This window comes from Gambusia affinis, linkage group LG02 (genome assembly GCF_019740435.1).
Source record: "Gambusia affinis linkage group LG02, SWU_Gaff_1.0, whole genome shotgun sequence".
NCBI lineage: Eukaryota > Metazoa > Chordata > Actinopteri > Cyprinodontiformes > Poeciliidae > Gambusia > Gambusia affinis.
Genome location: NC_057869.1, coordinates 28,094,088 through 28,110,060, shown reverse-complemented (window position 1 = coordinate 28,110,060; position 15,973 = coordinate 28,094,088). Strand labels below are relative to the sequence as shown.

At 40.7% G+C, this 15,973-nt stretch overlaps 1 protein-coding gene across 4 annotated transcripts in view; it reads left to right on the top strand.

Moving 5' to 3' along the window:
* Positions 1 to 14,313, top strand: part of LOC122847129 (myocyte-specific enhancer factor 2A-like) — a 46,814-nt gene extending 32,501 nt beyond the window's left edge. For 2 of the 4 annotated variants that reach the window (XM_044144510.1, XM_044144517.1), the window contains 7 exons: positions 5,750 to 5,899; positions 6,177 to 6,426; positions 6,996 to 7,049; positions 8,785 to 8,942; positions 11,577 to 11,709; positions 12,151 to 12,253; positions 13,603 to 14,313. In XM_044144510.1, the coding sequence (XP_044000445.1) occupies positions 5,750 to 5,899; positions 6,177 to 6,426; positions 6,996 to 7,049; positions 8,785 to 8,942; positions 11,577 to 11,709; positions 12,151 to 12,253; positions 13,603 to 13,957 (1,203 nt within the window). In that variant the 3' untranslated portion in view covers positions 13,958 to 14,313. Of the gene's footprint in view, positions 1 to 4,138; positions 4,284 to 5,749; positions 5,900 to 6,176; positions 6,427 to 6,995; positions 7,050 to 8,784; positions 8,943 to 11,576; positions 11,710 to 12,150; positions 12,254 to 13,602 lie in introns of those variants that run through there. The other 2 variants (XM_044144536.1, XM_044144525.1) reach the window with 2 other exon arrangements.
* Positions 14,314 to 15,973: the final 1,660 nt, after the last annotated feature.

The window sequence follows — 15,973 nt, the reverse complement described above, 5'->3', positions numbered from 1 at the left end:
ATTGACCCAGGCTCGCGTCCAGCACAGTGAAGTTTCAACAACAACAGAGACTCTGTAGGTATGCAGTTCAGTCATGTCAGCCTGCGGAGGTGAATGAGAAGTTCAGCAGAAAGAGAAGAACTACGACAGAGTGGAAGCTGAAAGCTCGGCGTGCGGCTCAGCCGTTATTTGGTTCACCGCACATTTCCTATGGGACGCGTTCTCCTGGAGTCTGCTTTTTACTTTTTTTTTTTAATACTGCTAGCGATTTGTCGGATCAAATCTCAAGTATTGTGCCCTATTTTTAGCCCCGCGGGGCAGTAGTCACTCGCCTGAAAGAGGCTCACTGGGGGGGCAACGCGGGGCTTTATTTTATCTTTGATGCAGCCCCAACAGCTACAAGACATCACCCTCACCATGCTGTGATTCTTAACAGTGCAGCTCATGCCTCTTGGTGGCGACCAGCCAGATGCCTTTGGAGATCCGCTAAAGCCCGCTTTGACATTTGAGATGATAAGAAGGCACACACCCTCAGATCCTGTAACAGACACTTAGAGATAGTCCTCAGAGGCCAGACATGATGCAGTGCTTTAAACCCCCCTACACACCCACACACACACGCGCACACACACACATATCTATGGAGACTTATCTCACTGTGTGAGTCTCGGGACTAAATCCTGCTCGACCCACATGCCCTTGTTCTGCTCTGCTCCTCTCTCTCCTGGTGTCATCCAGTATTAGCCTCTTAGTGCATTTTTCAGGAAAAGACATGCATTATAAAGATGGACACAGATGCTATGGACTCGTGGCGTCCAATTTGGTCTCCATCAGGCTAGCAGGAGAGCTGTAAGAAGAGTAGAGTATTTAATACAAGAAGCTAAGAAAGCACCAATCTACTTTTTGTCACTCCCAATATCGATACTGATATCGATACTGATACTGATATCTGAGGTCCGGCATCAATCCCATACAGAAAAACGGTGCTGACTAAAAAAGTTTCCTTTTTTTTTTCAAACACAGACATAAATGTACTGAATTAAACATTTATTAGATAACTGCACTGGTGCAGCACACTAAATACATCAGTAACTTCAGAAGCTTGAAAACAAATAAAAACACCTTCAGTCAGGGCAATTAGGACTATAACAACCAGTGTAAAATAAATAATAAAGAAGCTGACAGAAACAATAGGTTGACTACATTGGTAAAACATAGAAAAGATAAACTACAACAAACTTTCTCTCAAATGGTTCAGAAGGTGTAATTAGGAATTTGAAATGTAAAGTAAAATAAACAATAAAACATAGTGTCACCAAGAGCACAGAGCATAGAATTAGCCTGAATAGATCTGCTTTTATGAATGGGGCACATTGCCACCAGATCTAGAATCTTTTTCAATTTTGGAACCGATACTGGTATTAATATCGGATCACTGCATTTAGGAAATAAAGTCGGTTAGTAGATTCAGTAAAGTTCAGTCTGCTTTGTTTTCCTACTATAGTTAATATTTACGTTCCCTTATTTTGTTCCCTGTTTTTAATTGTAGTGTTAACTTTCTGAGTGGACCCTTTGCCATGGCAACAGCCCTCATTATGTAACGGTAAGCGCTGAGCCGGAGCTTGAGCTGCTGTCCTCCCACCTCGGCCGCTGGGTGAGCCGACCCCCTCATCAGAGCGTGTCCAGCCTGCTGGAGGCATTCAGCTTGTGTTGTGAAATGATAAATAGGATATAGAATATGTGATCAGCTCATCTTCAAATCAACCAGTTTCAATAATTACAGTCCTTGACATTTATTATTAGATGTACCTTTGAAAACCGTCAATTACTGTAGCTCCACCAGCTAACGCTACGCCTTTATTCTAAAAGTAAAGCTTTTGAGAATATCATGAAATAGTTTATCATTATAAACTCTATGACTTTTGTTTTTAAGATTTTTACAGTTCTCTGTCCTGGTCTCTGCGGGAAGTGATGAAAACATTAGCTTAAGTAAGTAAACATTAGCTTGCAATGGCTCTAAATGTTATACACAAACTCTGGAGGAAGTTCAGGATTATTAGAGCTGCAGCTGCAACTTTTATGGAAAAAAAATCTGGAGTTTTTCTGTTTTTTTTTTTTTTTACATATCTGGTACTGTCATGGCAGTATGAGACAGATATTTTCATACTGTCTCATGATATTACAAATATGTAAAATAAAAACTAAGGTTAGGGTGTGTTTCAGCTGTCAGATCATGAATACTAATGTCACTATTCCATCCAGATGAGCTGCAATATTGAGTCAGTTTACTTTAAACCATTAAAAACAGCTAATTAACCCTTAGTTGTTCAACTTGTTGTCTCCTCTGCATACGTAGGATATAGACTGACTAAACAGTTTAGCTTAAATATGTTTAGGTTGTGTATCAACCTGCTGTTGGAGGGGAGAAGTAAAGTTTGCTGTTTTGTTTCTTTCCGTTGAAATACTAAACAGAATTGATGGACAGGCTGATTGATGGACATCCAGTTCCTTGCAACAGTAGTCACAGCTCTTCAAGTTTTCCACTTCGTTTTAAACTACAACCACAAACCTTTATGTATTTCTTGGAGGTTTTTCACAGCACATAACAGCACAAATTGTGAAGTGGAAGGAAAATGATGTATGTTTTTAATTTCATTTATTTATTCATATAGTATACATAAAAAAAACTGAAAAGGGGATTCTTACTCACAACAGGAAGAGTTACAACAAGTCTCCCGTTTTACCGTTCCTGTCCACACGTGCAGCTGGGGGAGAAAGACTCAGGTCCTGTGGCTCAGTCTTCACCGTCCAGCGCAGTCCATCATCGTCTAAAAACAGAAGAACCTGGGACAACTGCAAGCTTACCGAGATGATGGTTGTGGTAGAAGAACATAATTTAATTTAGTTGACTTGATTAGGACAGTGCACATTAATCAATATGGCCACAAATCATGGCGGTGTAAATATGCAGGAATTAGAACAGTGGCTAAATTTGTCCTCTGAGAAGAAACTAAACACTTTACCACACAATCCCCAGGACAGGACACATAGTTCTGTTAAGAAAGTACAAAATAATAACAGTAATAAAAACATCATCAACAGAAAACAATTACATAACAAATAACAACCAACAGACAGGGACAGCACAAGATCTGGACAGCTGCTGTATTTTATTGTGCACTCAAGAAATATTGGACGTGCTGATCCAAATTTTTTTCCCTCTTCCAATAAAATACCGGTACCTGAGGTTAAGTATCGACTGATACAAAAAACACCTGACTAAAAATGTTTCTTTTTCTTAAACACAGACATAAATGAACTGAATTACAAATTTATTTGCTAACTCAGCAGGAGTACTTCACATTTTTTATTTTTAAATACACCAATAGCGTCACAGGTTTGGTCAAACATGTAAAAACAACTTTAATTAGTTCAGTCAGTGCAATTAGGAGCGAAACAGCCAACGTGAAATAAATAATAAAGAAACTGAAACTGACAGAAACAGCAGGTTGATTGCTTTCGTCAAATGTAAAATAAACTTCAACAAATCTTCTTTCAAAAATGTTCTTAAGTGTAATTAGGAATTCTAGATGCGATGTAAAATAATAATAATAAAGCATGACGTCGCTCAGTGTACAAAGCAGAGAGTTACACCGAATAGATCTGACCTCATAGATTGTGCACATGGTCACTGATTCCTGTTCTAGGATTTTCTTCAACATCGGGACCGATACAGATATGTACATCATGTCGCTGCATCTCTACCAGCTGGCTGCGAGGGGGAAAAAAAGAAAACAGAAAGAAAACATTGTCGAAAGAAAACTATGGGAAGTCCCAGCTGCTATTTGCCACAACCCATATAGGGGTCGCGTCAATTATCTGGGAGAAAGTGCTCTGGGGAGCTGACAGCACAGCTTTCGAAGTGCGGAGCTCTTAAAAAGTTCTGCAGTTCCTCTCGGACTCGCGTCGCTGTCAGAGGATTCCTCTGACCGGATCAGAGAAGACGCAGCACATGTGCGCTCGTTTCACGAGTTTACGAGAGCGTTGAAGCGCTCTGCTGCTTTACGAGAGCTCGAGTGTGTGACCCCTCGAGAGGTCGCCCGGCTGAGAAAGTGGCGTTCAAGGTCTGTGGTGAAAAATAGACGTGTCAGAGTGTTTTTAAAGCTTTGGGGTAACTACCAGTGTCTGGGAATGCAGCGGCTGTGTGCCGGTCGGCCAGTCCGTCCCGTTCACGCTGTGACCTTATAATGAGAGGAGCAGAGAGGAGGGAGACCGCAGAGCTCCAGGCTCGTCTGCTAGTGCAGGTGCCGTTAAATCCACTCAAACACTCCGCCGTGCTGCTGTTATGCTGCTGTTGTTTTCATGGTCCGTCGTCTTTCCCAGTGTTTCGCTAACAGCGCTGTGGAAACAAAGGTTCAACACTGAGCCAGCTCTGTTTGAGGAAGGGGAATTATGTAAACTTTAAGATGCATATCTTGCTCCGGTAAGGTGGAGCCAAGGATGTTTTCTGTGTGAAATCATCTACAACTGATAAAGTCAAGCTGAGCTCTAAAAACAGCGATATGTGTTTTGTTTGTTTCTTTGTTTGTTTTGTAAATCTGAATGCTTTTTACCACAGACTTTTTAAATTAATGGTAGCTACTGGCTTTGATAGAATATTTTTATATATATGTTTACAAGCTGCGTTTCCATTACAGATATGTGTAGAACTTTGTTGATATTCCATTAATGTTGAAAAAAATTCTAATTTTGCAAACAAGATTTTTCCATTAAATCAGGAATTAGAACAAACTTAGAATACAGAGGAACTCTCTTTTACTTCCTTAGATTAACATTTTCAGAGCAAGAATCTGATATAAATTACAAACTACTTAGTCTTAAACATGGGGAACTAATATCTAGATTTTTAAAAACTTTTTTTTCTTTTTCTCTTTGGTTTGTTATTTTGTTTACATTTCCTTCTAATTCAAGTAAAGCACTTCGAATTGCCTTGTTGCTGAAGATATGCTATATAAATAGAGTTACATTAATTACCTTAAATAAGAAAGGCAATTAAAAATCACACGTGAACGCGTTTGATCACACAAAAAGTCATTAAAAACACACCGCATCATCGTTCTCCAATTACCGTACTTCCTGTGGTCGTCTTCGTGGTGGTTTGCGTCAGTAGCGATGTCGTTGATCATGTGACTCGTATGACTGGGGAACAAGTGCTTCCATTGCAGTTTTGCGAAATAAGTCGATTTGTGTCCTAATAAAACACACTTGTGGTTCTGCTGTGACGTTGCAGGTTCTGTTCATGAACTTGTTGCCACTCAAATGTGAAACAACTGAGAAGATCGCAGAATGTCTTACTGGGAATATACTGTGCAATAATTAAAATAACTGTGAAATATGGACAGAGTGAAGGAAGTTTTTTTTTGTAACATTTAGTGGTGAAATATTTAGTAAATATACATTTTATTCCTTTTTTAAATTGTTTGTTTTTACATGAAAAGTGTTTTTGATTGTATTGTATTATTTTTTTAAATTTTCCACCTAAAGGGAATACAACTAGTCATGTTGTTCTGTAACAATGATGCTATTCTATTCAGAGATCTCACCTCTGACATTTAAAAAACACCAAAAATAAGTTTCCTAAAACTTCTTTAGCATGTCTGATCCATCCCCTCCATCTACCGCCTCGCTTGCATTGTCAAAAAAAAAAAAAGTTGTTTTCCGCCGATCTTTAATTGACTTTGTTCTTTTGCGTGCTGCTTTTTACCCAAAGGCGCTGCATAAGAAGGAGCACAGAGGCTGCGACAGCCCAGACAACGAGTCGTCCTACGTCCTCACTCCCAGCACCGAGGAGAAATACAAAAAGATCAACGAAGAGTTCGACAACATGATGAAAAGTCATAAAATAGTAGGCAACGTTTTGGTAGGCTTTTTTATTATTATTGTCACATTGAAACAGAAGAATAAATTATGAAATGTTGGGTTTGATCGAGGAGATGCATTTTTCACATCTGAAAGACAAATGAGAAAATGTCAAAGACTCTGGTACATGTTCAACTTAATTATTACAGACGTTACGTTCATGCAGTGTTTGTTGCCTGTTTCATAATAGGTGACTGAATGGTGTAAAGCACTTTGAACAACCTTGTTGCTGAAACGTGCCATACAAATAAACTTATCTGGACTTTCGTTCCCACCAGTCCACAGGTCAGCCGCAGCAGCATTTCATGCATCCAGCATCAGGCAGCACCACCTATTGCCATGAAGGAGGAGGAGGAGGAAGAGGAGGAAGAGCAGGAGGAGCAGCAGCAGGAGGAGGAGGAGTGACTTCCCAGGCTCTAGCTGCAGCCACAGCAGTGCTGTCTGACAGCGGGATCCTCTGCTCGCCTCACACACACACCCACAGACACACAAACTCCTCACAAAGACCTCCCAGCACCGGAAACACAGGTTAGTGTCACGGCATTGTTAACACTTTTAAGGAAAGAGCCACAGAGTGACGCTAAAGTGATGGGAGGCCCAGGTGGCCAAATGTGCTCCAAATGGCTATATAATTAAATAAAGAAGATACCTGCAATGTCTGACAACAATACTTAGCATGCTTGGTGTGTTTGTACGTGTCTGTGAATATATTTTCATGAATAATCGTTTGTGAATGGCAGTTTGGTAATAGCCCAGTTTTATTGAAGGGAAACATATGACTGAACTTGAAATTTCTCTAAAGAAATTAAACATTTCAAGGAAGCACGAAGGTTTGTGAAAAAGATTATATGCACCTTGTGAACAAAAATCACCGAAAAGGTCTCTAAAGACGCATTTCTCTCTCTCTGTGTGTGTGTGTGTGTGTGTGTGTGTGTGTGTGTGTGTGTGTGTGTGTGTGTGTGTGTGTGTGTGTGTGCGTGCGTGCGTGCGTGCGTGCGTGCGTGCGTGCGTGCGTGCGTGCGTGCGTGCGTGCGGGTGCGGGTGCGGGTGCGGGTGCGTGCGCGTGCGCGTGCGCGTGCGTGTGTGCTCACCATTAGGTGGCCTGCAGGGCAGCTCAGATCTGGCTCTGCACAATGGCTCTGGAGCAGCTGGTATGTATCTTATAAACATGCTCTGACACACACACAGCGCTTTCACACACTTTGTTTTCCTGTGATCCGTTGAAGTCGAAGCGTGTAGGATTGAGGCCTGTTGTCTTTGGGTTGTGTCCTGTCGATGACGTCATGAGGCCTCCGGTTTATCACATCTCAGCTTCAGGGTGGGACCACTGAGTCAGTGTGTGTTGGCTTCCTAAATGCTTTCTGCTTCACTCTGTCGCTCTGATTCTGGCTGCACCGCGCTCTCCAGAAGAACTTAATAGCCTCCATTTTGTGAAATCAACAATAGCCTTTACTTGGTGCAACTCTGTGATCACATCAGGATTTAGCTATGAGGTACAAGATTAAGCTACCATGGGCTACTGCCTTAAATCTGGTGTCAGGCTGCAGAGCTGTACTAAATGTAAGGAGTACCAAACCCTTCAACAGTTTCAACCTTGTTGAGAAAAAGAAACATTTCCCTTTTTTCTCATTTTTATGGGATTATTAGCACCTTTAAAGAATACAAGAGAATGTATTGGGTTTTTTTTGGCCTATCGCAATAAGCAATGACTCAACACGTCACATGACAAATTAAAACAACTTCAATGATTTTCAGTTGCATGATTTATTTGCTTTTCTTTCTTCCTCTCTCTCTTTCTGCCAAAAGCTGTGTTATAAAAGTCTTCAGTGTGGTTCACTGGTCTCAACTAGAACATTCTTTGAAGGACAATTTTGATTCGTAATTTATTTTATTTCTTGTTTCTGTTGTTTTGTTTATTTATGTTGAATATTTAAAACGTCTCCCGGTGTTAAATGATCGTTAGTATTTAAAGTGTATTAATCTTTGAGAAGGTGTTCTTACATTACTGTTATACTACTTGAAAATGGTCTCAAAGCAACAATGTTATCGTTTATCGCAATAACTTCTGAGGAAAATTCTACGTAACAAACCCGGTCACGTGGTTATGGTTCAGATAGCACAACTAAACATGGATTACAAGGACATTTTCTATGAGCCTTTCTCATAAACAAGCCCTGATTCTCACTGCAGTAAGACTCTCTACAGAGCAACCGTGCAATTTGTGCAATTTGGAGGTGTGCGCTCTCCTCACTACTCATATATAGATTCCTGTGTGCCAGTGGCCTGAGAAGCCCGACTGATTTTTGGATGCTGCACTGCCAAAAGAATCGCATTGATATTTATCCAGAGTGCTGCTGGAGTGTGACAAGATGTTACGAGGTCCAGGGTGTTTATGATCTACTCTTCTTCACATGCATAAATATTGTTTGTTCAGACCTTACAACAATTTTCCCAGAGCTAAATCCTGGAAATGTTGCCATTACATAATGTTAGGAGAAACAGAGAGAGAACAAATGAATTATTAATTATTATCTCTTGTATAATGTATAGCCTGCGACAGACTGGCGACCTGTCCAGGGTGATCCCGCCTCTCGATCGGAACGTTAGCTGGAGATAAACACCAGAAACCCTCCTGACCCCACTAAGGACAAGGGTGAACAGAAAATGGATGGAAGGATGGATGGATAACGTATAGCTGTTCTTTCTCCATTCAGGGTTAGCTTTGTTGTGGACAGGATGACACCAATACATATGAATAAATCTGATAGTAAAATATTTTTTTCCCCGATTCCTGAACGAGTCGAGTCTAAGAACCTACAGACGGGATGTTTTAATGAGACCATACGGATTCGGCTTTCCGTCATTCATCAGTCGTCTCTTTCTCAGTGAACGGATTCATGGGCTCCAGCGGTGGAGGCATCCTGGGGAAGACCGGACCGGCCAAATCTCCACCTTCTCTTCCGCACCAGGCCAGCGGCCCGATCCCCGGCGGCCGCAAAGGCGACCTGCGGGTGGTCATCCCTCACTGCAAAGGAATGATGCTGGTATGGACCTCGTTCTCACCCACACGGTGTTCCGGGAAAGCTGTGAAAAACCAAGATAGAAAACCCCACGATTGTGTATATTATGAATAAAAAGAAAATACTGCACATTCACGAGGAAGATTCCAGACTTTAGAGCCGTCCATCAGACGCTCTCCACAGAGCAAACCACAAAAAGTCATAAGCTGGCTGTGTCCAGGCGTATTAATGGAAAGTTGAGTGGGAAGGGGGGGAGTAGTTGAAAAAGACCCAAAGCAACAGGGAAAACTGCAGGCTTGATGGGTTTGTGAAATAAAACCCATTCAAAAGTTTGGGGGGAAAATTCACAAGGCATGGAGGCATTACAGATCCGGGACATGAGTTACGACTGTAGCATTTCTTTTTTTATTTATATTCCTATTTAATCTGTCTCATTGAACATTCCAATTGTCTGCCATTTTTGGTTCCCTCAGTGGATATAATTAATTTCATGTGTCGTGAATCTATGTAGCATCTTGAGTTTTAAACTTTTGGGTTGGTAGCACAATATTTAGTAATATTCAGTTTTATTTGTTTGCCTTTCTCTATCGAAGATAACATAAGAATTGGAATAAACTGAGTTACATAACATTTTAAAAAAATGTTTGCAGTGTCTTACGTGCTTAAATGGCTCTGCTTCCTTGAGGAATGTAACATTTTCTGTTGTTAAACAATCCTAAAGTCTGTTGTTGTGACAGGAAATTGCATATAAGACCCACATTTAGCCTGAAGAGTTTCTCCAGTATTAGTCATTAATGTCAGTGTTTTGTTTTAAAATGAATCGACACCCAGTGACTCTACATTAGCAGCCGTCACTCACAGGGTTAGTTACACTGTTAGCAGGTTTTAAACACGGATCAGAAAATGGCTTCCCAATATTATTAAAAACTCTCCAGCGGCGTGTTGCATTTCATGGAAATAAAGCTATTTCATTGATTAGAAATTTAAGGGTCTGTAATTAATTAGTTACTTTTAATTGTCAATTTCTTCATTTAATTGAAAACTGTACATTAACAAGCAAAGCAACATTTTCATTTCAAAAACCCTTTTTGCTGTGAAATTACTGAGTAAATAGACATTACTGTTGCTTCCAGATGTTGCTTGTGCGTCAGATTTACTGGCGTACCAGAAACGTGCAAATACAATAGTTCTGGGCGGAACCTTTTTAATGTAAAAAAAAAATGCAATTAATTGTGCTAAACTGTTTAACCCATTAAAATCTATGCAATTCATTAATTGTACTTAACACATTAAAGTCCCATTCCTAGTTTGTACTTCATCTCATGGTACTGCAAGAAAAATATACCAGCCCCTGTCCACATAAAGTACTAAATATGTTTCCAATGTGATAGCTTCAGTTTTACAGCCTTCTCCGACAGATGCTTTTCCAAAGTCAGAAGTAACCATTGCAATGATTGGCCAGTATTGTAAATGCGAAAGTAAGACTGCAATAAGTTTGGATTATCTGGAAAACCTGCATCTTCAGACCAAATCCTGGTAACTCCTCCAACACGGCTCTCCTCGACACAGCCGTAATTCACGCAGCATTGTTGTGCAGGAGTGTTAACCACCGAGCTTTATTGGTTTTACTGTGGTGTGAAGCAGCAACTATAAACAAAATGGACCAGGCCAGTCTTTGCAGTTTTAAGAAGCAGCCCTCTTGATTAGATCATTTCCAAAGGCGCCTTTCACTTCCCCCCTTCATGCATGCTCGCTCTTCTGTTCTGCACGGACCAGTACCGGCTCGGATTCAGCAAAGCGATTCACAGGAGGAACTGAGCATGTCCGCCTGTGTCAGATTCATTACAGCAATAGCTAAACTGAAGATTCTCCGACAGTAGAGTCGGACGCACCGCTGAGAAAAGCAGGGAGATCCATTTTAGAATGGTGTAGCTTCCTATTTTTATTTTTGTTGTTTTCAACCCTCTACACACGCGTGTGTGTGTGTGTTTATTCAGCAGTGACATCGTTTGCAATGATGTCATCGCTCACTTTATCAGGCCAGAACGGCAACAACAGCTCCGGGAGGAACAGCACAAAACTTTTAGTGCTCTGTAACAGTTAGCTTTGCTATGCGTAGCAAAAGCTTTTCTTCATAAATTTCTGCTGTAAAGTAAATCATTACCTGGTTCTAAGAATAAAGTACAACAAAAATGTATATATTTTTTCCTTCCTAAATTTTTTTTTTCTTTTTTTACAAATCTCATCAGTCTGCATTTAGTAATTGCTCAGTAAGCATAATGAGGTCCTTGCGTTAAAAAGGGAAAACGTAGCTACAGCTGCAGCAAATGGTTCAGAAAGTTTCTCTGAACTTCATCAACTTATTTTCAACAAGCAGGAACTTTACAGGCTTTCCTGAACATCCGTCGCATCATGAAAAACATGAAGGCAAAACTAATTAAACTATAAATATATTTTCGGTTCAATAACAGATACACCAAAGTCCAAGCCTGTTTCTTTTTTAAATTAGGTTTATACTGACATCATGTGGTTGAAACAGGGCATTGCATCCTCTGTGACTATATCGCGAACGGTTACAGAAAAAGATCTGAAATCTCATCATAAACATATTCTTCTTCTATTTAATAATGTCACTATTATTGTTATTGTTATTTTCAGAGTAGCGAGCGGCTGGGCGGCGGTCAGTCCGCTCAGCCTCTCTCCACCCCAGTGGTCTCCATCGCCACACCCAGCCTGACTCACCAGAGTCTGGGTTACTCCAGCATCAGCTCAGCCTACAGCAGCGCTGCAGGTTTGTTTGGGGTTCTTTCTGGTTTAATATGCAAACCAGAATAGTTTGCAATATTAATAATTTCTATACAGTTTATAAGTTAGCTTATAAGTGTGAAGTGGAAGACAAATGATAATGTTCTCTAATAAACCTCTGAGGCTGAGAACAGTTGGATTTATATTAATAATAATAAATCTGAATGTTGCTGACCGCAGTGGGTTTTATTATAACAGTCTTACAGAAACGTCTTTGTTCAGATTTGTATTTGTAAAACATTTTGACAGCATCCCATCACCTTCCTTCCACTTAACATCTTTCACATAAATTACCAACACAAGACATTGAGGTTTGTGGTTGTAACGTGAGAAAAGTGAGGATTCCAGACAGTAGGAATGCTTCTGTTTTCACTCCGACTCTCATTGAGAGCTGTCGCTGAACGCGTCCCGTCTCTCTGTTGCCCAGATTACTCCCTGAACAGCGCCGACATGACGGGCTTCGGCTCGGCCGCGGACCACTCTCTGGGCTCCATGACGCCCTGGGAGCAGCACCAGCTCAGCTCCCTGGGGTGAGCGCCTGGAGGCTTCCGATACCGGAATGGGTCTTGGTTCTAACGGATCTGTGTTAATGGAGAAGCAAGGTTCACTTTTTGCGCTCAGCTAATCTGGAACAAAATCCCAGAAAAATGCAAGACTGCAGAAACACTGAATTCCATTAAACTAAGGCTAATCAGTTTAGAGCTGGCTTTGATTAGTAATAACATATCAATATATTTGATGTGTATTTGTTTGATGATTTTGATGACGGCACTTGACAAAATGTTTATTGCTTGTTCCAGAATTGGTGACTTTTTGATGTTTTTATGATGTAAAGCAGTGTTTTACGTCATGGGCCACCAGGGGGCGCTACGGAGACCTAAAAAAAACTTGCAGGAAGATGAGAAACGAATGCAAAAATAAAACAATAGAATATATTTTTCAGTACATTGAAAAATATTTTAAAAATTGTAAAATCGTATCTATTTTTCAGTAATAATTATAAAATATAAGTTAAAATAAATGAGTGCGTATTTTTGAAAGGTTTTAAGCAATGACGGCAAAAATACTGCAGATTTTGCAGAGAGCTGTAAAGATCTGCAGCCTCGTGATGCTCTAAATTGTTTGTAAAAAAAATTTTTTTAAATTTGTGACCCCATGTTCTTTCAACTTAACAATTTTGGCCCTTATGGCAAAAAGTTTAGAACATTTAAAAAAAATAACATTTTTAAAACAAGCTCTTTGTGCCTTTTTATTTCCTCTGCTCAGTTACAAATGTAAAAAAATGACAGTTTTATTGAAATTGACAAAATGGTCTTTTCTTTGTAGAAAACAAATCAATAAACTATTGTAGCATGTATCTAGTTTCTAAAGTTATTATTTGGGTTGTGATATTTTCCTCTCTGTAAAAGCAGGTTAATGTTTGTGGTTCTAGTTCCTCCAAAATTAACATGAACACAAAAACTTTGTTTATAAATTAGATTCTATTTGTTTCACTTAATGTTGTTTTGATTGCATTATTTTCCAGTAAAAAAAAAAAAAAAATCACCTCGAGTGAAGAAAAAGGTCCCTGATTCTAGAATTTAGGTCAGAAGGGCCGCAAAAAAATCCACCAAAGAGCTGCAGATCGCCCGTGCACTGCATGTTGGACAACCCCGGTTTAGAGGTTTTGAGAGTCGGATTAAAATTCCATTGATGAGCATTTTTATGCTCATCAATGGATGAGCATAGAAATGCATTCAGGGAATAAAGCAAACAGAAATCGAATGAGTCAGTTGTAGAAAGTTCTACTTTTTTCCCACCAGATGGCGCTTTCACTCAACTCTCCTGGTTGTCTCTGCTTTTTAAAAAAAATTATTATTATTTTAAATTTTTTTTGCAGGTCGGCCAACTCCAACCTCTCCATCAGCACCGGCCACAACATCAGCATCAAAGCGGAGCCCATCTCCCCGCCGCGTGACCACCTATCCCAGCTCGGGTACATGACCCATCACCCCGGCCCGCCTCGCCCCGCTCCTGCCCCTCCTCCTGGCTCACTGTCCTCCCGGGCGGACCTGGGCAGGTCCCCCGCCGGCAGCGTCGGCTCGTCCTGCAGCTCCCACGAGGATGGCAGCGACCGGGAGGAGCAGCAGCAGCATAAGCGACGGCAGGACCTCCGCCTGCTCCCCGCGGCCCGGTCGGACGGCGCCGAGAGCCCGACTGTGAAACAGATGAGAATGGACAGCTGGGTGACGTAGAAAGCCCGGCGTTTACCCGGGAAACGACGTTGGACATCAGGACAAAATGAAGCAGGGACTCTTGCTATGCAAATAAAGTCACGGATCTCATCCACGCTTTCTGTTGATTAACTTTTGTCTTCTCTGTTTGTTTCTCAAGCTTTTTTTTTTTTTTTTTTTTTTTTTTTTTTTTAACTTGGACAATTTGCGGAAAATTAGACCCATAAATCCCCAGCTGCGGTGCAATCACTCGGCTCTTGTCTGACGGCGTCGTGACAAAAGCACCGCCGTCTGAACTGAACAACGTCTGAACTTCTCAGGGCGAGGAGCATTCGAGGCAATACTCCCTCCACGTCCCACATCTTTAATCCTTCATTTAAAAAAAAAAGAAAAAAAAAATGACTTATTTATATCGCTGCCAAAGCACAGTACCATCCACACAGCAACACGTCTCATTCGCGTCATCGCCGTCCGGCTCCATCTGAACCACGTCTTTGTTGTTTTGTACATAACATCTCTATCATGTATCACGTGTATCGTAGCAACACAGTATTGTCTGTTTTGTCTCACACTCCCACCAGGTTTTACAAAAATATACCTTTAAAGGTGGCTCCTGTGTCCGTTTCATGATTGTCACGTAAAGAGTTGTAATGTTTAGTAAAGTTTACATCTTCCCTCTTAATCTGCTCAGTGAAGCACAGCGACAGCCATTTTTATTGGCAGGAAGTAGTCGGGGTGCACTGATAAATCGGCCCACGTGTTCCTCAGTTTTGGACGATAAGCCCAAAACTGGGAACCACTGAAACGTGCAACCGATCTTATCCAACCATCTTATCTACCTCCGCAAAAATTCAGCTACTGTCCCCATTAGCTCTGCTGGCAGAGAGGAGCGAAAAACAGACCCGCCCAAAAAGCTTCGTCTGCAGGTGTGTGGTTAGCAGGACTTATCCTAATGTTGCCGGCTTAGTGACCTTATTGGTTTATTTAATGACTTTTTAGCCAAAAAAAAAAAATCTGTGTTATTTTTAAAGATCGGTCATCGGCCAGAAAAATGCAATCGGTGCACCCCGAACAGAAACTGTGAAACTGAGCCAGACCAGAGGTGAAACAAGTTTAAATGCCGTGTTTGGATCACACATCTCCTGGGGTAGTTTATGTTCTCAGACGGGAACATTCTTGGACTCCCCTAGATGTATCGTACACTTAAGATCTCCCTTCCCCAGTTGGCGAACCTCTCTTCGAAAACTTTCATGCTATTTTATTTGATCTGTTTCTCTTGCTTGTTTGATTGCAGAAGCGTTTACAATACAATTATTGTTACTTCTGCAAACATGAAGCTGGAGTTTACAGAGAGAAAAGTCTTTGATAATTCCTCCAGAGTCTCAGGTCCCGTTTTATCCCCTTCTGTCCTAAATGGTTTTCCTATTTGATTCAGGCCTGAAGAGTTTGAGGATCATGAAAGCAAGTCGATTTTGTATCAGTTTAATCATTCCTGCATAGACATGACCATGTTTGTGCTCATAATCCTTTCAAAAACAAACAAACAAAATCTTTAATGATAAACGGCACCAAAGTGTTATACAACATACAGCCTAATTTTTCAAGCAGTTCATCGTGACATTCAGTCTAACAAGGTTCCACGGCGTCACAGATCGTCCCCTGTGGGTAACAATGAAGAGTTAAAGTCCCAGTAGAAGTTCTGTGCCACTCTTTGCTGCAGTGAGCTTTGGAGATGTTTTCAATTTAAATCTTTTTATCATCCTGCTCATTATATGTGGTGCCAAGATGAATATGGACCGTCCTGGTTGCCTACCTGCCAGCTGCTAAAAGAAATAAGCCTCTATGTCATGTCACTAATGACTAATTATTGACCCATAAAGACTCAGATCCACTTAAATATAATAATAATAAGAAAAAGTAATTCATACCTTTATGTCAGCAAATGTGTTGCCAGTGGTTTAGTTGAAAACAGTCACGTCTTACCATGGGATTTACTCTCTTTACGGAAAAAAATATTTTAAATTAAAATTTGATTTT